Here is a 21,562-nt window from a genome sequence, read left to right as displayed (position 1 = left end):
AAAAGTGAAATCACATTTGCATTATGGGATCCCAGAAAGAGATAACTTGGCAGAAAATGTATTTGAAGAAATAATAGTAGAAAACTTCTTGAATCTAGGGAAGAAAACAAAAATCCATACTCAAGAGGTACAAGAAGTTCCCAACAAAATTAATCTGAGAAGGTCTACACCAAGAGACATGGTGATTAAAATGAGGGGGAAAAAAAGTAATGAAGAGAATTTTAAAAGAAAAAGAGAAAAGAATACAATTATATATAAGAGAAACCCCATAAAGCTATCAGTTGATTATTCAGCAGAAACTTTGCAGGCCAGAAGAGAGTGGCATGATATATTCAAAATACTGAAAGAAAAAAAGAAAGAAAGAAAAAAAAAAAGCTGTGACCACACTCTATCTAGCAAGCCTCTCATTCAGAATAGAAAGAGATAAAGAGTTTCCCAGATAAACAAAAGTTAAAGGAATTCATGGCCATTAAACCAGTTCTACGAGAAATGTTAAAGGGGACTCTTTGAGTGGAAAGGAAAAACCACAAGTAGGAATAAGAAAAGTTGGAAGCACAAAAGCAGTGAAAATAAGTATATCTATAAAAATGAGTCAAAGTAGGAGGGCACATGATGTAATGAGCTTTGGGTATTATATAAGATTAATGAATTATCTCTACCTCTGAAACTAATAATGCATTATGTATTAATTAATTGAATTTAAATTTAAAAATAAAATTTTTAAAATGAGTCAAGGTATTCACAAAATAAAAGGATGTAAAGGATGGTACTACATACCTAAAATTTAACAAAAGTTAAATAATGGGTTCAATCTTAAGCAATCATCAACTTAATATAGACTGGTATATACAGGTTATGCTATATATAAACGTGATAACCATGAATCAAAAACCAGTAATAAAGGTGTATAAAATAAAATATATCACTAAAGAAAGCCAACAAATCATGAAAGAGACCAAAAAGAAAGGAACAGAGAATGACAAAAACAACCATTAAACAAGTAACAAAATGGTAGTAAGTACATAACTATGAATAATTATTTTGAATGTAAATGGACTAAATGTTCCAATCAAAAGATACAGGGATGAGTGGCTCAGTAAGTTGAGTATCCAACTCAATTTTGCCTCAGGTCATGGTTTTAGGTTTGGGATAGGGCCCCATGTCAGGCTCTTTTCTGAGCAAGGAGTCTGCTTGAGCATTCTCTCCTTCTCCTCCTCCCTCATTAACACTCTGTCTTGCTCTCTCAAGTAAACAAATAATTTTTTTAAAAGATAGAGTGAAAGGATGGAAAAGAAAGCAAGACCTTTCTATATGCTACCTATAAGAGACTAATTTCAGACCAAAACCACATGAGATTGAAAAAGACAGAAAAGCAATAATTATGACAATGGAAGTGTAAAGAAATAACAATAACAATACTTACATAAGAGAAAATAAAATTTTAAAACAAAGGGTGTAATAAGACACAAAGAAGGACTCAATATAATCATAAAGGGAATAATCCAATAAGAACATATAACAATTCTAAATATGTATGCTACCAACATGGAAGAATTCAAATTCATAAATCAGCTAAAAATAAACACAAAGGAAATAATCAAGAGTAATATACTAATAGTAGGAGACTATAACACTTCACTTAAATCAATGGATAGATTATCCAAACAGAAAATCAAAAAATAAACAGTGGCTTTCAATGGCACATTGGACCAGATGGATCTAACAAATACATTCAGAACATTCCATCCTGAAACAGCAGACACACATTCTTTTCAAGTGCAATTAGAACATTGTCCAGCATATATTATGTATTAGAACAAAGAAAATCTCAACAAATTCAAAAAGATTGAAGTCATGTCACTCGTCTTTCATCTCTCTGACTATAATGTTAGGAAACCAGAAATCAACCACAAGAAAAATCTGGAAAGAACACAAATAAATGGAGATTAAATAACATGCTACTTAACAATGAATGGGTCAACTAAAAAACCAAAAAGGAAATTAAAAAACACATAGAGACAAATGAAAACACAATGGTCCAAAAACTTTAGGATGCAGGATAAGCTCTTCTAAGAGGAAAGTCTGTAACTATACAGGCCTACCTCAAGAAGCAAGTAAAATATCAAATGAACAACCTAACCTTATACCTAAGAGAGCTAAAGAAAGAAAGAGAAAAAGAAAAAAAACAAAACAAAACTCCAAACCTGTAGAAAGAAGAAAACAAAGATTAGAGCAGAAGAAGAAAAAACAAAATGAAATGGAAACTAAAAGAACAATAGAACAGATCAGTGAAACCAGGAGCTGATTCTTTGGAAATATCAACAAAATTGATAAAATTTTATCCAGACTCAGAAAAAAAAAATGAGGACTCAAATAAAGGAAATCAGAAATTAAAGAAGAGAAATAAAAACTGACATTCATGGAAAGACAACTATTTATGAGAATAGTGAGAAAAATTATTGCCCAAAAATTGGATGACATAAAAGAAATAGATAAATTCCCAGAAACATATAATTTCCCAAAACTGAATCAGGAAGAAATAGAAAATTTGAACAGATGGATAACCAATGAAATTGAATCAGTAATTTAAAAAAAAAAAAAAAAAACCCTTCCAACAAACAAAAGCTCAGGACCAGGGACACCTGGGTTACTCCTTTGGGTAAGTGCCTGCCTTTGGCTCAGGTCATGATCTTAGGGTCCTGGGATTGAGTCCTACTTCGGGCTTCCTGCTCAGCAGAGACTCTGCTTTTTCCTTTCCATGTGCCCCATCCCACATTTTTTTTCTCTCTCTCTCTCTCTCTCTCTCGCAAATAAATAAATAAAACTTTTTAAAAATGTTCAGGACTGGGGCACCTGGGTGGCTCAGTGGGTTAAAGCCTCTACCTTCAGCTCAGGTCATGATATGAGGTCCTGGGATCGAGCCCTGCATTGGGCTCTCTGCTCAGTGGGGAGCCTGCTTCTCCCTCTCTCTCTCTGCCTGCCTCTCTGCCTACTTGTGATCTCTGTCAAATAAATAAAATAAAATCTTAAAAAAAATGTTCAGGACTAGATGACTGCACAGAGGAAGTCATCTACCAAACATTTAAAGAAAAGTTAATACTTATTCTCCTCAAACTATTCCAAAAAAAAAAAAAAAAAAAGCATAGAAGAGAAGGAAAACTTTCAAATTCATTCTTTGAGGTCAGCATTACCCTGATAACCAAGCCAGATAAAGACACTACAAAAGAGAGAGAGAGAAGAAAGAACGAAACTAGAGGTCAATATCTCTGATGAACATAGCTGCAAAAATCTTACAAACAAAAAAAATTCCTCAACAAAATATTAGCAAACTGAATCTGACAATATAATTTAAAAGAGCATTCACTACAATCAAGTGGGATTTATTCCCAGGAAGCAAGAATTGCTCAATATTCACAACTCAGTCAATGTGAAAATGTAATGTAAGTCAATGTAAAAGAAAGTATAAAAATCGTATGATCATTTCAATAGATGTAGAAAAGCATTTGACATAGTACAAAACCCATTCATAATAAAAAACCCCAGCAAAGTAGGTTTAGAGAAACATGCCTCAACATAACAAAGTCTATATATGAAAAACACTCATCTAATATCATCCTCAATAGGGAAAAACTAGCAGCTTTTCCCCCAAGACTTAAGCAAAAACAAAAATATCCAATCTCACTACTTTTATTCAACATAGTACTGGAAGTCCTAGCCACAGCAATCAGACAACAAAAAGAATTAAAATTAGTTAGGAAGAGGTAAAACTTTTATTATCTTCAGATGACATAATACTATATATAGAAAGCTATAAAGAATTCACCAAAAAACTATCAGAACTGATAAATGAATTCAGTAAGGTCACAGGATACAAAATTAATATACAGAAATCCATTACATTCCTATACACAAATAATGAAGTGACAGGAAGGGAAATTAAGAAAATAATACATTTACAATTACATCAGAAATAATAAAATACCCTGGAATAAACTTAACCAAGATTAAAGATTTGTATTCTTTGGAATAATGGAAAAACAAATATAGTTAAAATGTCCATACTATCTGAATCAGTCTACAGATTAATGCAATCCCTATCAAAATACCAACAGAATGTGGGTTGCCTGTGTGACTCAGCTGGCTAAGCAACCAACTATTGATTTTGGCTCAGGTTATGATCTCTGGTCATGAGATTGAGCCCCGAGGTGAGGCTCTGCACTGAGTGTGGAGCCTGCTTAAGAGTTCTCTTTCCTTCTTCCTTTATTCCTCCCTGCTCATTCTCTCTCTCTAAAGAAAAATACCAACAGCCTTTTTCACAGAACTAGAATAATACTAAAATTTGTATGGAACCATAAAAGACCCCAAATATCCAAAGAAATCTTGAAAAGCAAAACTATAACCTCTGGAGATTTTGATTCCTTAGGTCTGAGATGGTGCCTGGGAATCTGTTTTTGTGAGTGGAGCTTCAGGTGATTCTTAAGGATCAAGCAAGTTTGGGAAATATTGGTGTGATAGTTAACAGCAGGGCTTTGGAAGCAGATGGACCTTGGTTCTAGTCACATTTCATTTAATTGCCAGCTGTGTGTTTTGGAGCACATAAATAGCCTCCTTAAGTTTTAGCTTCCTCTAATATCAGTATTTACCTCTTAGAATTGTTGAGAGAGTTAAAGGAAATAGCTTATATATACAGTGGGGCCCATAATAAATATGCAACAAACACTATCTATTATAATTATGTTCTATTTAACAATAATTAGAATATTTTTGAGCATTTATGGCTAATGATGAAGACTTATTCTTTGCCCTCTAGGTGGAGAAGAGATTTTATACTAAAGGCAGTAAGTTATATCAAGGGGCACTGGCTGGCTCTGTGGGTAAATCATGTGACTCTTGACCTTGGGGGTCCTGAGTTCAAGCCCACATTGGGTATAAAGTTAAAAAAAGCTATATCATCAAGTAAGTTAAGAGCCTTTTTTTTTTTAAGAAAAGAAATCACATAAGTGGAATATGCTAGAATTGAGTTATAGGGTGAGTGAGTGGGATGGAGTCGTGTACTTTAATCATCTTAAAAAGGTACTTCAAATTGACCTGGCAATAGTGTGAATGCAAGAATTAATTCTGGGAAAAAATTAGAAGTTTGCTTCAATAGTACTGGTGATTTAATAGTAATTCAGTTACTATTAATAAAAATGGGAATCCATATCTCAAAACAAAATGTAGATGCTTAAAATACATCTGAGAGGTACCTGGTATTTCAGTTGGTTAAGTATCTGCCTTCTGTTCAGGTCACGATCCCAGGATCCTGGGATTGAGTCCTGCATTGGGCTCCCTTCTCAGAGGGAGTCTGCTTCTCCCTCTACCTCTCCATCCTGCTTCTGGTCTTCCTCTCTCTCTCTCTCTCTCTCTTTCTCTCTCTCATGCACTCAAATAAATAAATAAAATCTTTAAAAAAAATACATCTGAAAGATGCTCTGTTTAACTCCTACAGTCTAGGTAAATAAAGAAAAAATGCTCATATTAAATATTTTCTGTACAGTCCATTAAAAAGAAGTAAAACAAGAATAAAACTGGAGCTCTCACAATCCCAGATTTCAAAATATATCACAAAGCTGTAGTGATCAAAAGAGAATGGTACTGGCACAAAAATAGACACAGAGATCAATGGAACAGAGAGCCCAGAAATAAACCCATGATTATATGGTCAATTAATCTTCAACAAAGGATGCAAGAATATGCAATGGGAAAAAAAGTATATTCAACAACTGCTGTTAAAACTGAACAGTTGCAGGCAAAAAGAAAAAAAAATGGCATCCATAAAAGATTAGTACAGAAATATACAAAGAACTTATATAATTCAATACCACAAAAACAAATAATCTTATTAGAGAATTTGCAGAAGACATGAACATTTATTCAAAGAAGACATCCAGGTGGTCAAGAGGCACACGAAAAGATTTTCAACATCACGCATCATCAGAGAAATGCAAATCAAAACCACAATGAGATATCACCTCATATGTGTCAGAATGGCTAAAATCAAAAACACAAAAAACAGGGGCACCTGAGTGACTCAGTGGGTTAAGCCTCTGCCTTTGGCTCAGGTCATGATCTCAGGGTCATGGGCTCAAGCACCACATCAGGCTTTCTGCTCAGCAGGTAGAATGCTTCCCCCTCTCTCTCTACCTGCCTCCCTGCCTACTTGTGATCTCTCTCTCTGTCAAATAATAAATAAAATCTTTTTTAAAAACTCAAGAAACAAGTATCTATGAGGATGTGGAGAAAAAGGAATGTTGTGCACTGGTGGCGGGAATGCAAACTAACAGAGCCACCATGGAAAACAGTATGGAGTTTCCTCAAAAAATTAAAACTAGAACTACCATATTATCCAGCAATTGCACTACTGGAAGAATACAAAAGCACTAATTCAAAAAGATGTATGTCCCCTATGTTTATTGCAGCATTATTTACAATAGCCAAATATTGGAAAGAGCCCAAATGTCCATCAATGGATGAATGGATAATGAATATGTGGTATATTTATATACTAGAATATTAGTCATAAAAAGAACAAAATCATGCCATTTGCAAAAACATGGATTAGAGAGTATAATGCTGAGTATATAAGTCAGTCAGAGAAAGACAATGCCATATGGTTTCACCATAAGTGGAATTTAAGAAACAATAACAAAAAAAAGAGGCAAACCAAAAAAATAGACTCAACTATAGAGAACAGACTGATGGTTACCAGAGGTGGATGGATGAAATTGGTGAATAACACACATACATACATACACACACACACACACACACACACAGTGAGAGACAGAGAGAGAGAGAGAGAGAGCTAACATAACACTCAATGATGAGTTAAAATTTTTTCTTTAAGATCTGGAACAAAACAAAGATGACTGTTTTCATGACTTCTGTTCAACTTGGGATTGGAAATTCTATCTAGAACAATAAAAAGAAATAAAAGTATCCCAGTTGTGAAGAAAAGAGCATAATCATCTTTTTCCAAATAATGTTATCATATTTGTAGAAAACCATAAATACTACACACAGAGAGACACACAATATTAGAACTAATAAAGAAATACAGCAAAGTTGCAGGATACAAAATCAAGACATAAAAATTGAATGCATTTCTACACACAAAGGGTAAACTTTCTGAAAAGGGAATGAAATTATCAGTTCCATTTATAACATCAACAAGAATAAAATACTTAGGAATAAACTTAATCAAGGATATAGAAGACTTATACACTAAAAACTACAAAACTCTGATGAAAATTATTAAAGAAGACACAAGTGGAAATGTATTCCATATTCAATGATTGGAAGACTTGCATGGTTAGGGTGTCAATACTACTTACTTAAAGTGAAATGCAGATTCAATGCAATCCTTATAAAATCCCTTGGGTTTTTGTTTATCTGTTTTGCAGAAATAGGAAAACTCATTCTAAAAATTATTATAGCATCAAAGGACCACAAAGAGCTAAAAAGATCATTCAAATTTAATAAAAAGTTGTGTAATCAATAAAATGTAGTACTGACAAAGACAGCCATATTGACCAATGAAAAGGAATAAAGAGTCCAGACATAAGTCTTGGATGTATGGTCAAATGACTTTCAGTAAGGCTGCCACAGAAATTCAATGGGGCAAAAAAAAAAGTCTATTTAATAAGTGATGCTGGAAAAACTGGATATCCACATAAAAAATAAATGAACAGTGGTGCCTGGGTGGCTCAGTGGGTTAAGCCACTGCCTTCGGCTCAAGTCATGGTCTCGGGGTCCTGGGATCGAGTCCCGCATTGGGCTCTCTGCTCAGCAGGGAGCCTGCTTCCCTCTCTCTCTCTCTCTGCCTGCCTCTCTGTCTACTTGTGATCTCTCTCTGTCAAATAAATAAATAAAATCTTTAAATAAATAAATAAATGAATGAACAAGGACCTTTACCCTACACCATAAATAAAACTAACTATAAATGTATTCTAGGCCCAAACATAAGTACTAAAACTATAAAACTCCTCAAAAAATACTGGGGAAAAGTTTCATGATATTGGGTTTAGCAATGATATCTTGAATATGGTACAAAAAGCACAGGCAAAAAGAAAAAAAAATAGATAAAATTGGATTTCATCTAAATAAAAAACTTTTGTGCATCAAAGGACACTATCAACTGTTAAAAGAATCCCATGGATTGGGAGAAAATATTTTCAAATCATATGTTTGATTAAGATTAATATTTAGAATATAAAAAGAACTACTAAAACTCTCAAAATTCAATTTTTTTTTAATGAGGAAAGATTGGGAATAAACATTTCTCTAAGAAGATATGCAAATATCCAATATACATATAGAGAGATGCTCAACATCACTAACCATTAAAGAATAAAAATGATAATGAAGTACTACTTCATACTTATTAAAATGGCTATTATAAAAAAATGAAAAGAACAAATGTTGGTGAGGATGTAAAGTCATTGCAATCCTTGTGCATTGGTGGCAGAAATGTAAAGTAGTGGAAAATGGTTTGGGAGTTCCTCAAAAATTAAACAGAATTGTCATATGATCCAGAAATTCCTTTAGGTCTATAATCAAAACAAAACAATCAAAATCTGAACAGAGATTTGTACACCAATAGAGGTAGAAATCTTATTTACAACAGTCAAAAATGAAACAAACCAAATATCCATTTACATATAAGAGGATAAGCAACATATGCTCTAAACATGCAATGGAATATTATTCACACTTAAAAAGGAATGAAATTTTGATAAAGCAACAAAATGGATGATTTTGAAAACATTATGTCAGGTGAAATAAATCAGACTCAAAAGGATAAATACTGTATGATTCTACTTGGATTAGGTACCTAGAATATGCAAATTTATAAAGACAGAAAGTAGAATAGTGATTATCAGGGCTGTGGGAAGGCTCATTGGAGAGTTATAGTTTAATGTTTACAGAGTTTCAGTTTATAATGATGAAAATTTTCTGGAGATGGATAGTAATGGTGGTTGCACAACAATGTGAATGGACTTGTGCTCCTGAACTGCACACTTGAAAATGATTAAGAGGGTAAATTTTATGCTATGCATGTTTTACCACAAAAAGTAGTATGTATTTTATGTTTGGTGTTTTAAAAACTAAGATAGGAAATACAGTCACTAAACTCATATTGTGAGAACAGTATATACTGGTATTTATAGCAAACAAGGGCATCCTAAAAGACAATATACTGTTTGTTAATATATGGGGAATATACAGTCTAAACAAATTGAATTATTTTTTATGGTTGAAAGGGTGGTGGGAAAGCAGAATATTTATGTAATACACACTATAATGTGATTAAATGTAAATAAAATGCAAGAGAAGTCAAATTAATCTAGACAGAAATGTTTTGAAAAAAATTGAAATTCATTTATTATAATAAAAAAGCAATTTGGGGAGGAGGGGCAAGATAGTGGAAAAGTAGGAGACCTTATTTCAACTGGTCGCCTAAAGTGAGCTGAATATCTACCAGAACACTCTGAACACCCATGAAATCAGCCTGATGTAAGATTATACACTTCTGGATCTCTATGGGGACAAAAGACCTCAGTGGAGAGGTAAATTGGAGTGGGAACACTCAGACTGATATTGGAGGATAAACAGAAGGGGGAGGGAGCCACCAGAAGTGACCCATTGAAAAGTAATACACCAATACAAAAGTGCCCTGTGATTGGGGACCAGAATTAACTTTCATTAATTAGCCAGAGTCTGGCTAAAAGCACTCAAAAAGAACAAAAGATCTTAAGGGGCAACTGGTGGAATTGGGTGGTCACAGGCAGGGACCTAAGACCACGTTCCCAGGATGGTCACTACCAGTGACCACCCATACCAGAGAGAACCACCCATGTAGAACCTCAAGTCCGTGGTCCCTGAGCCAGGGGTTTCCCGCTGCTTGCACCACTGCTCAGTCTGGGCGGACTCCTGCCCCCACCTTAGAGAGCATGGTGTGGGCGCCAGCCTGTGGTCTCTAGGATCACAGCCTTCCATGACCAGCTGCAGGGTCTGAACACTCCCAGCCTGTGCCAGAAAGAACCCTGCATTATCTCTGGTTGGGATCCTACTGTGACAGCCTTCTGTGACCTGCATGACACTGGGCTGGGAGTACCTGGCGTGGCCTGGACTCCAGACAACAGTCCCCGCAAAGGCAGCCACCAGAAGCAGGCTCCCCAGGCCCACTGGACGGTGGCTGGGGGTGTGTACCACCTGTGGGAGGTTTCGTTGTTCAGAGGAGTTTGCAGAGGGGGAGTCTGTGTGTTCTGGATCACCAAGTGAGGAACAGTCTGAGACTTCTCTTCAAGGTGGAGATCTGGGTGCAGACAAATTCTTTCTTTGCTCTGACCCTCTGAAAAGCCACAAAAAGCCACCAAAAAAAAAAAAAAAAACCCACAGAACAAAAGCCTGAAAAATCAGTTTCCACAGAGCCCAGTCCCTTGATAACCTGCAGGATGACTCAACCCAAGCAAGATTGATGGGAGAACAACACGGCAGGCCCCTCCCACAGAAGATAAGCCAAAAGAATGAGAGGACAGCCACCACAGGGTCCCCATAAAACTATAAAACCCCAACATCATGGAAAAACAATATATTAAGCTCCCAGTATTGTGTATTTCATAGATACAACATTTTTTTAATTCATTCTCACAATTCTTGTTCTCTTAATTTTTTTAGCCTACTTGCAATTACAACTAGAGGTTTAATACAACATATTCCATAATAAATCCAATATAAATCTTACTTTGGGAGCTCATTTTGACTGGGTTTTCTCTCTTTCCTTTTTCTCTTTCTCTCTTTTTTTCACTTTTCTTTCTTTTTGGTGGTGACTTCTAATTGCTCTGAAAATTTCCAGGGTGCATCTTGCCTGGATTGTGGTTGATATATTCAGCTATACATCCCCTCGACCACCTCTCACCAAAATGACTAGGAGAAGGAATATCCAACAGAAGAAAAATTCAGAGACTTTGCCCTCTGCCACAGAACTACTGGATATGGACATAAGCAATATGTCAGAAAGGGAATTCAAGGTAACAGTTATCCAGGCAATGGCTAGATTGGGAAAAAACATTAGTGACAACAAAGAATCTCTAAGGGTAGAAGTGAGGGCTGACCTGGAAGAAGTTAAAAATGCTATCAATGAGATCCAATCTAATCTAAATACTCTAACAGCTAGGGTAACTGAGACAGAAGATAGAATTAGTGATCTAGAAGACCAATGGATAGATAAGAAGGATCAGGAGGAGGCCTGGAACAAACAGCTTAGAAGCCACAAAAACAGAATTAGGGAAATAAATGATGCCATGAAATGTTCCAGTGTCAAAATTATTGGGATCCTTGAGGGGGTGGAAAAAGAAAGAAGACTAGAAGATATAGTTGAACAAATTCTGGATGAAAATTTCCCCAGTCTGGGGAATGGAACAAGTGTTTGTGTCCTAGAGGCAAAAGGAACCCCCCAAGATCAATGACTCTAGAAAGACCTCCAGATACTTGATTGTGAAATTCATGAATAATTTTAGACAGGAAGTCCTAAGGGCAGCCAGGGGGAAGAGATTCCTTACATACAGAGGAAGGTCCATCAGAATAATGTCAGACCTGTCCATAGAAACCTGGCAAGCCAGAAAGGGCTGGCAAGACATATTCAGGGCACTAAATGAGAAGAACATGCAGCCAAGAATACTTTATCCAGTAAGGCTGACATTCAAAATGGATATAGACATAAAGATCTTCCAAGATTGGCTAAGTTTAAAAGAGTTTGTGACCACCACTCCAGCACTACAAGAAATATTAAGGGGGAGCTCTATAAAAGAAGACAGAACCCAAGAGTAACATAGAACATAGAACAGAAATTTATAGAGACAATCTATAGAAACAAGGATTTCACAGGCAATATATTCAACAAATATACATAATTTCCATGAAAAATATATGAAATAGCCAATAAAATATTTATAGAAAAATAATCTGTGTGTGAATGAAGATTTAAATTTTTTTCCTATTTTTAAAGTTTCTTTTTTTATTTTTGAAATCAAATGTGCAATTAAATTATGAGAAAAATTTTAAACATATATTTGAAAATAGAGTTTAAAATGTTAGGAATAAAATAAAGTAAATATTAGGAATTTATTTGGTAACAAAGGCCACATACCTTATTAGTACCACAAACAGTTCCTTCTTCTACCCACATCCTTTCACCATCACTAACACCTTCTGGAAAATCCAAAGCAACACAGAGGTGTCCATTTATATTGGCATAAATAGTAGTGGCATTTGGAATTTTTATTATTTCTTCATTTTTATGTTGACATATTAATTTTCCACACAGCAGATCCCTAAAATTTATGAATAATTGAAATCATTAGACTTTAACAAAAAGATATTATAATATCATTTATAAAGCAGAAAGATTTAGGTAAAGCATTTAAGGCATGCAAAAAGATGCATGCAATTAATTATAAAATAACAGAAAAAGTATAAAGACCTTGCCTGCATTGTTAAAAATAACAATATTTTAATAATTTTTAACTACTTCACAGTTAGCCTGATCACTTTCTTGGTAACAATTCCATCACTCTTTTTTTTTTTTTCAATTTTTAAAGATAAGCAATTCCAAACTTACTCCATTTTTAAAAATTGGTAAAGTTAATCTAATTACCAGCTCATTGAATTTTCTTTTCCCTGTTCAAACATAACACCTACTCTCAGAATTATAGGTTCCAAATAGACAAGACATTGAGATCCACCTTCAAAAAGCATTATATAATAAATACTAAAATAAAACCATGAAAGATATATCATAAAAATAGTGCTATAAAACACAGAAAAAGTGATATTGTAATGAGAATATAAAAAAGTATTAAAAGCAAAGAGCAACAATAAAATTTAAGATAGACTTTTCAAGAAAAATAATGACCAAAAGATTACTGAATGGGAGATTCATAAAAGAAACAAATTGTCTTCCCACTCTATATGCAGAGAAAATATCTTTGAAAATGAAACATGGCATTTTCAGATAATAATTAAGAAAATTTTTCACCAGCAGTCCTGAAATAAAATATAAACCAAGTTCTTCACACTGAAAGAAACTTACTCTAAGTGGAAGTTTTGCAGAAGTACAAAATGTATATAATTTTATCAGATTGAGGAAGTCTCTTTTTATTCCTAGTTAGATGACAGTATTTATCATAGGTCAGTGCTAGATTTTGTGATAAGTTAGACACAAAACCAAGAACATTGTGCTGATAAATGTAAATGAGAAGGCTATAAGAGAAAGGGAGAAGATATATTTAAATCATCTATCCAAAAACAAATATAAAACTGGTCAAATTAGTCAAAACAACGACTTCAGGGCTATAAAATCTGATCAGAACAAAAAAAAAGTGGAAATCATTTATGAAAATCTGCCATAAAATCAAGAATAGTGGGAGGTATGATCTTTTTTGCTGTGTCTGCTCCTATGTCCTCTCCCAGTTGATGCTGTTATTTACCAGGGCACGGGTGGCCATGAAAACCTTTAAATTAAATGTCAGAGGAGTGGTTCTAGATTTGGTGAAGAGAACAAAAAACAAACAAACAAACAAACAAAAAAAAAAAAACCCCACCTATCAACACTTTGAATAAAAGTAGCCAATAAGGTCAGAAAAGAATGTAAAACCAGTAGCACCATGAGCCCAAGATTGAGGTCCCAATTAGTGTTAATGACAGATCAGACAGAAATTAAAGGCATGATCCTGGAAATAATAGTTCCATAAAGAGTGGTGATAAACTCTCCTCATATCACATCCCTAGCTGACAGGGAGGCTGCATTTCATATGCCAGAGGGACCTGAGAAGTACTGATGAGAAGTAACACCAGTGGGAACTTTAAATTTGCCTAAAATGTAAATGTGCTCCCCAATTACAAAGAAAAGTCCAAAGCCACATGGCTCTAGTGATAAATTCTATGAAATGAACAAAGAAAACATAATTCTGCACAAATATTTACAGAAAGTGAAAAATCAATGTAAACCACCACATTAATAAAAGAAAGGAAAAGAACCATATGCTCATTTCAATAGATGCAGAAAAAAAAATTCAACAAACTACAACATCCATTCATGATAAAAACCCACAACAAAATAGGGATAGAGGGAACATACCTCAATATAATCAAGGTCATTTATGAAAAACCCACAGTTAATATCATCCTCAATGGGGAAAAACTAAGACCTTTCCTTCTCTACAGTCAGGGAACAAAACAGGCATGTCCACTCTCAACACAGTTATTTGATGTAGTACTGGAAGCCTAGCCATAGCAATCAGAGCATAGAAGAAGGAGAAGCAGAAAATAAGTGAAAGAGAGAGAGAGAGAGAGAAACAAAGAAAAGGCATCTAAATCAGCAAGGAAGAAATAAAACTTTAACTATTTGCAGATGACATGATAATGTATAGAAAAGACCTGAGACTCCAAAAAACTGATAGTTCAATACACAAATTCAGTAAAATCACATGATACAAAATCAAGGTACAGAAATCTGTCACATTTCTATACAAAAACAATGAAACAGCAGAAAGAGAAATTAAGAAATTAAGGAATCAATCCCATATAAAATTGCACCAAAAACAATAACAGGAATAAACCTAATAATAATAAACCTAGGAATAATCCTAAACAAAGAGGTAAAAGGTCTGCACTCTAAAACTATAATATAAACACTGATGAAAGAAATTAAAGATGACACAAAGAAAGTCATTCCATGCTCATGGATTGGAAGAACAAATATTGTTAAAATGTCCATATTACTCAAAGCAATCTACACATTCAATACAATCTCTATCAAAATACCATCAGTATTTTTCACAGAACTAGAACAAACAATCCTAAAATCTGTATGGAATCACAAAAGACCTCAAATAGCCTAAGCAAACTTGAAAGAGAAAAGCAGGAGGCATCACAATTCTGGACTTCAAATTATATATATTCAAATTATATTATGAAGTAGTAATCAAAACAGTATGGTGCTGGCACAAAAATACATACATAAATCAATAAAACAGAAGAGAAAACCCAGAAATGAACCCACAACTACATGGTCAATTAATCTTCAACAAAGCAGGAAGGAATATCCAATGGGAAAAAGACAGTTTTGTTAAGGAATGGTGTTGGGAAAACTGGACAGCAACATGCAGAAAAATGAAAGTGGACCATTTTCTTACATGATAAACAAAAATACAAAGTGGTTGAAAAACCTAAATGTGAGACAGGAATATCAAAATCCTGAGAAGAAAACAGGCGGTAACCTCTTTGACACTGACTACAGCAACTTCTAACTACATATGTCTCCTGAGGCAAGGGGAACAAAATCAAAACAAAAACAAAAACAAAAACAAAAAACAAACTATGGAGGCTTCTGCCTAGCGAAGGAAACCATCAACAAAACTAAAAGGCAACCTGCAGAATGGGAAAAAATATTTGCAAATAACATATCCATAAAGGGTTAGTATCCAAAATATATAAAGGACTGATATAACTCAACACTCAAAAAACAAATAAACCAGTTAAGAAATGGACAGAAGACATGAATAAACATTTTTCCAAAGAGGACATATAGATGGCTAACAAACATGTGAAAAGATGCTCCACATCACTGATCATCAAGGAAATACAGTGAGATGTCACCTCATATCTGTCAGAATGGCTAAAGTCAATTACACAAGAAATAATGGGTTTTGGTGAGGATATGTAGAAAGGGGAACCTCTTGCACTGTTGGTGGGAATGCAAACTGGTACAAGTCTCTGGAAAACAGTGTGGAAGTTCCTCAAAAAGTTAAGTTATGATCCAGCAACTGCACTATTTTGTATTTACCCAAAGGATACAAAAATACTGATTTGAAGGGATGCTTGCACCCCTATGTTGTCAACAGCATTACCTACCATGGTAATGGTACAAGATCCACTGACTAATGATGGGTAAAGTATAAGTGATATCTGTATATAATGGAAAATATTACTAAGCCATAAGAAAGAATGAAATCTTGCCATTTGCAATGATGTGGATCAAGCTAGAGTATTGGACTAGGTGAAAGAAGTCAATCAGCAAAAGACAAAGACCATATGATTTCACACATATATGCAAATTAAGAAACAAAGCAAATGAGTATAGGGGAAAGAAGAGAGAGAGAGAGAGAGAGAAACCAAGAAACAGACTCTTAATTATAGAGAACAAACTGATGGTTACTGGAGGAGAGGTGGGTGGAGGGAGATGGGTTAAATAGGTGATGGGGAGTAAGGAGTGCTCTTGTGATGAGCATCAGCTGTTGTATGTATGGTTGAATCACTAAATTGTATACCTAAAACTAATATACTGTATGTTTACTAGAGTTTAAATAAAAACTTTAAAAATTAAGATTTTAAGAGCTTAAGTTAAATTAACAAAAGTAAATGAATTATATCTTGTAGAGTTATCACTATTTATGTTTTGTAAGGTATATGCAGTATTTTAACGAAATAGATATCCTGAAAATTGTGCCTGGTGGATAATGTGAACATCTGTTTATAGTAGATGTTATGCCATAAAATTTTTATTAGGCTTATGAATAGTTTTGGAGGTCTCAAATGCCACACACCCACTGATATATCAGAGGATTCAACAAATTATTCTGCACCAAAAGTGGGAAGGGAGACAAAGACCAAACAAAATATATACAACATGTTCTAAAAATAACATCCTAATCAGCAAAATCTTAGCAATGATGAAAATAGAGATATCTTAGAGCAATTTCCTATGGCCTGAACTTTTCTGCTTTTGGGCAAAAAAGGAAAATGGAAAAGAGAAGTTCTTGACATTCAGGTGTAAGTATTAACAGCAAGACATGAGAGCTGCTATAGACTGACTTGCACTTATAGCTAGATCATCATGCATAACTGTTGAATATAAGCAATTTGGGGAATATCAACTTTAAGCCACATCACTCTATGACCATAAAGGATCAAGAAAAAGACAAACCTGTTCCATAAATTATGTCTTGAATATGGAAATACAAGATATAAATGTTGCCCAAACAACAAAACTACCAAACATCCCTCTCATCTAGCTAATATGAGTGACTGTTGCTCATTATCAGTTACAACTTTAACTTCTCTCCAGTCTTCCTTATTCATATATAAGATTATAAGTACTTTGTGGTGCTTAATCAAAAATAAAATTATTTCTTTAAGTTCATGTTTTAAATACAGAGATACATGAACATATAAGTAATTGTGTGATACATGTATGTGCATTTATTACATGTATGTTCTAGCTCTGTTGACTAAGAAGGCTTAGAGGTAATGAAAGACAGTGGAAATAAGCACACTGGTGTCCAAATATTTATTTTTTAAATATTATTCTCTACTCAAAGGTAAATGGGCTACTTGGATAAATAGATGAATCCAGAGTAGGGGTAAAACAGGAGCCTAGAACACTTTGTGCTAGAAAAATTTGGAAGTTCTTGAAGAGTCATATACACTTTTGAAATTGAGAACACTGTGGCCAAATAAGAGACTCTCGGTAGCCAAACTGATGCATTTGAAAAAGAATCGACATAAGTAATAACAGTAATGTATTCTACGTATTGAATAAAATAAGAATTGCTGAGTCCAAACTGACATAAATAAATACATAAACAAACAAATAAATAAATATAGTGAAGGGAATACTTCCTACAGTACATTTCTAATTTAAAAGCAGAGTCAATAATGGAGTTAGAAATCATCAATGGATTTTAAACCTAGTGAGTCTAAGTTTGTAAGCGAACAAAGTATATCCATGATCTCAATATAATTTAATCTAAAATATCCAAGATTGAGAAAAAATGTCACATACTCTTTAAAAATTGCACCAAGACATACATCACTTTAGTAGTAAGAAAGCCAAAATGCTTAATTTGAGTCTAATTATGAAAAATATCCATCAAAACCAAATTGAGGGAAATCTTTAAAACAATTACTCCATAGCATTAAAAAAAAAAAAAAAAGACCCATGGAAAAGAAAAAAAAGTAAAACAAAAAAAATTCTAGATTAAAGCTTAAAAATACATTATGACTAAATGCAAATATATGACTGGATTAGTTCCTGAAAAAGGCAAAATAAGTCTAAATATTTCACTGAGACAATTAAAGAAGTTTTAATACGAACCATGTTTTATAGCTACAATATAGTTATGTAAGAAAATATCTTTATTCTCAGGAAAGACACATGATTTATTTAGAGGTAAAGAAGGATGATTTTCAATATTCTTTCAAATGGTTTAGGAAAATCATTTTGATGACATGAGAGGAAAGTTGGAAAAAAATAGAAGGATGAATAAAACAAATGGAGAAAATGTAAACAATTGGTAAACCTGGATAAATATATATGGGGAATTTGTACTATTCATGCAAACTGGAAGTGTTTTACAGAACTTTTACCATCAAACCAATTTTGAAATCATCTCAAAATAAAATATTATAATAACAGTAACATTCTAGATCTAATATATATATATTAATTATAAGATTTAATAATTAACTCTCCTACAGTGTATACTGTGTGTCAGTCCCACTCTAAATATTTTCAATAGAGTATCTAAATTCCACACTGGCATTAGCCCAATTGTGTTAGTGGAATTAATATTCATATTTTACATATCAGAAAAATGATGCACATTATCACACAAGTAGGTAAGCAGTGGGATTAGTATTTGAAACAAAGATGTATGGCTATAGAGCCCATGTTTTAAACATAGTGCTTTACTTACTGGATAGTAAAAATTCATGCATTTTCATTTCATCACTGTAAGAATGCTCATCTTTTGTAAAATTAAAATGACAGTATGCAAAATAAGAATTTTAAGTTTTAATTGGTTAAGTCCACTTAACCAATGTTTTCAATGTACCAATATAAATTAAACACTAAGTGGGAAGGTACAAGGAATAAGTGAATATATGAGAAAGAGCAGTATAAATATTCTATATTAAAGACATTTATAATTTATGGTCTCACTTTTTGATCAAGTAATATTCTGACTACTCATAAGCTTAATTATCTTGTGCTATTTTCTAATTTAAAGCAATAAATAGAATTTCTCAGTTAAATTTCTTAAAGCATACTTAGTTTTACACTGTATGTATCCTGAAGGAGTTGAACCACAGTTTCCAGATATATCAGTCTTAGAATTAAGATGAGTATAACACTCTTCAGGAGCAAATTCTGAATCTGAAAAAAAAAAAAAAAAAAAAACGTGTGGTTAGCCATATTGAGCTTACATTAATTTAAAATAATTTATTAGTATATTTGAAATTCTGAAATTGTTCATAATTTATTATAGAAAATATGACCATAATATGTTGAAAACAAAATTAGATTTAAGATTACACAAAATCATTTCAATTAAATATTTAAAAATTGAAAGCAAGATGCCTCGTTAGTACAGTAGGTAACTCATCAGTCTCATAAAAATTGAAAGCACTCTTGTCTACTATCCAAAAAGATATCTTAAATTTAACCATGGTATGCAGTTTATTTTGCTAATTTTTAGTAAGTCTAGATATCTATAAATGTATAAGAAACTAAAAATTGATTTATTGATCAAGAACCTATTTTGCATAAATGTCTTTTCAAGTCAAACTATGAAATTAATATCTTATTCTTTCATCATATTTTCTTCAGACCAAAAAATCTTGGGAGTCATAATTTTTACATTCATTATCCAATCCATGTACATGATGTACTCAATTCTCAGAAGAGCTAACCTACTTAAAGAGCAGTTTATTTATTATAACTTCTATTAGTTCTATTGTAGTTGAAAGATTAGCCCAAAAATCTCTGATAGAAATATTTAACCACTGCACTGTGGTGCTGAAGAAAAACAGCACACCTAAGAGGATCACAATGGACACATCAGGATCTCAGCTGAAACTCCTACAGTCTCTATTGAACTGAAAATAAGCACTTTATTTTATCCCGGAGGTCATTTGCAAACCTGGTTATGGGTGAGAAGTCAAAATTATATGTTTAGCTAATGAACCAGGCCATTGAAGGTAGACATAAAAATAGGCTGAAGTTGAAAGATCTTTATAACTATAGTAATAAAATTGAAGATCCAAGGAGTCTCAACATATAGTTTATTATCCCCTCAAAGCTTTTTCCTGCTTCTAAACATGTGAAGAACAGGAGATTAAGCCATAAGAGATTCTTAACTATAGGAAACAAACTGAGGCTTCCTGGAGGGGAGATCAATGGGGAAATGGGGGAATGGAGTAAGTGGGTGATGGGTACTAAGGAGGGCACTTGATAAAATGAGCACTGGGTGTTACATGCAACTGATGAATCACTAAACTCTATCTCTGAAACTGCTAATACACTATATGTTAATTGATTTTAAATAAAAATGTTAAAAAATAACAAAATAAAATATAAGGAGATGACTTCCATAAAGCAGTGTGGATTTTTCTGCCATTTCTGTGTTGTGGTTACGTATCTGCTAAGGGAAAGAGTCTCAGTAAATGTAACAACTATCAGTTAAAAAACCCTGAAGAGTTATGCCATAGAAACAACAGTGAACTAGATAGACTGAACTTTATTTAAACTCTAACGAAAGCTTAATACATATCAGTTTCTGATTTAATTAAAGTGATTAGTCTCTCATTTCATACACTTAACAAAAGAGAAAGATGGATAATAATAGTATCCATGCAAAAAGCATTTTAGAATGAAAGCAGGCATTCAAAAAGGCAAAAATTGAAAAAAAAAAGAAAAAATTTAACTAGAAATGTGTCTTTATCATTCAAGAAAAAAATAAGATAAAGATATCTACCTACATTAAAATAGTTGAGAAAGCGGGGGAGAAGTCAAGATGGCGGAGAAGTAGCAGCTGAGACTACTTCAGGTAGCGGGAGATCAGCTAGATAGCTTATCTAAAGATTGCAAACACCTACAAATCCAACCGGAGATCGAAGAGAAGAAGAACAGCAATTCTAGAAGCAGAAAATCAACCACTTTCTGAAAGGTAGGACTGGCGGAGAAGTGAATCCAAAGCGACGGGAATATAGACAGCGCGGGGGGAGGGGCCGGCTCCCGGCAAGCAGCGGAGCAACGGAGCACAAAATCAGGACTTTTAAAAGTCTGTTCCACTGAGGGACATCGCTCCAGAGGCTTAACCGGGGTGAAGCCCACGCGGGGTCAGCGTGGCCTCAGGTCCTGCAGGGTCACAGAAGGATCGGGGGTATCTGAGTGTCGCAGAGCTTACAGGTATTAGAACGGGGAAGCCAGCTACAGAGACAGAGCCGAGGAGTGAGCTCTAAGCTCGGGTTTACCTTGAACCGCTTGCAGGTTCAGTCAGCTCGGAGCGCGGCCAGGGGCCAGGTGACGGGAGCAATTGGGCGCTGTTCTCTGAGGGCGCACTGAGGAGTGGGGCCCCAGACTCTCGGCTCTTCCAGGCCAGAGACTGGGAGGCCGCCATCTTCATTCCCGTCCTCCGGAACTCTACAGAAAGCGCTCAGGGAACAAAAGCTCCCGAAAGCA

The 21,562-nt window shown here is 34.1% G+C and overlaps 1 protein-coding gene across 1 annotated transcript in view; it reads right to left on the bottom strand.

The window, feature by feature from the left end:
- ADAM2 (ADAM metallopeptidase domain 2) overlaps positions 1-21,562 on the bottom strand; it is a 133,479-nt gene that overhangs the window by 17,764 nt on the left and 94,153 nt on the right. The window contains exons 15-16 of the mRNA XM_032838008.1: positions 19,150-19,255; positions 12,191-12,374 (exon numbers count right to left, since the gene is read on the bottom strand). Of these exons, the coding sequence (XP_032693899.1) occupies positions 12,191-12,374; positions 19,150-19,255 (290 nt within the window). The remainder of the gene's footprint in view (positions 1-12,190; positions 12,375-19,149; positions 19,256-21,562) is intronic.

Source organism: Lontra canadensis, unplaced genomic scaffold (genome assembly GCF_010015895.1).
Source record: "Lontra canadensis isolate GAN:19392208 unplaced genomic scaffold, GSC_riverotter_1.0 scaffold101, whole genome shotgun sequence".
Classification (NCBI taxonomy): Eukaryota; Metazoa; Chordata; class Mammalia; order Carnivora; family Mustelidae; genus Lontra; species Lontra canadensis.
This window is presented reverse-complemented; position numbering and strand designations above follow the sequence as displayed.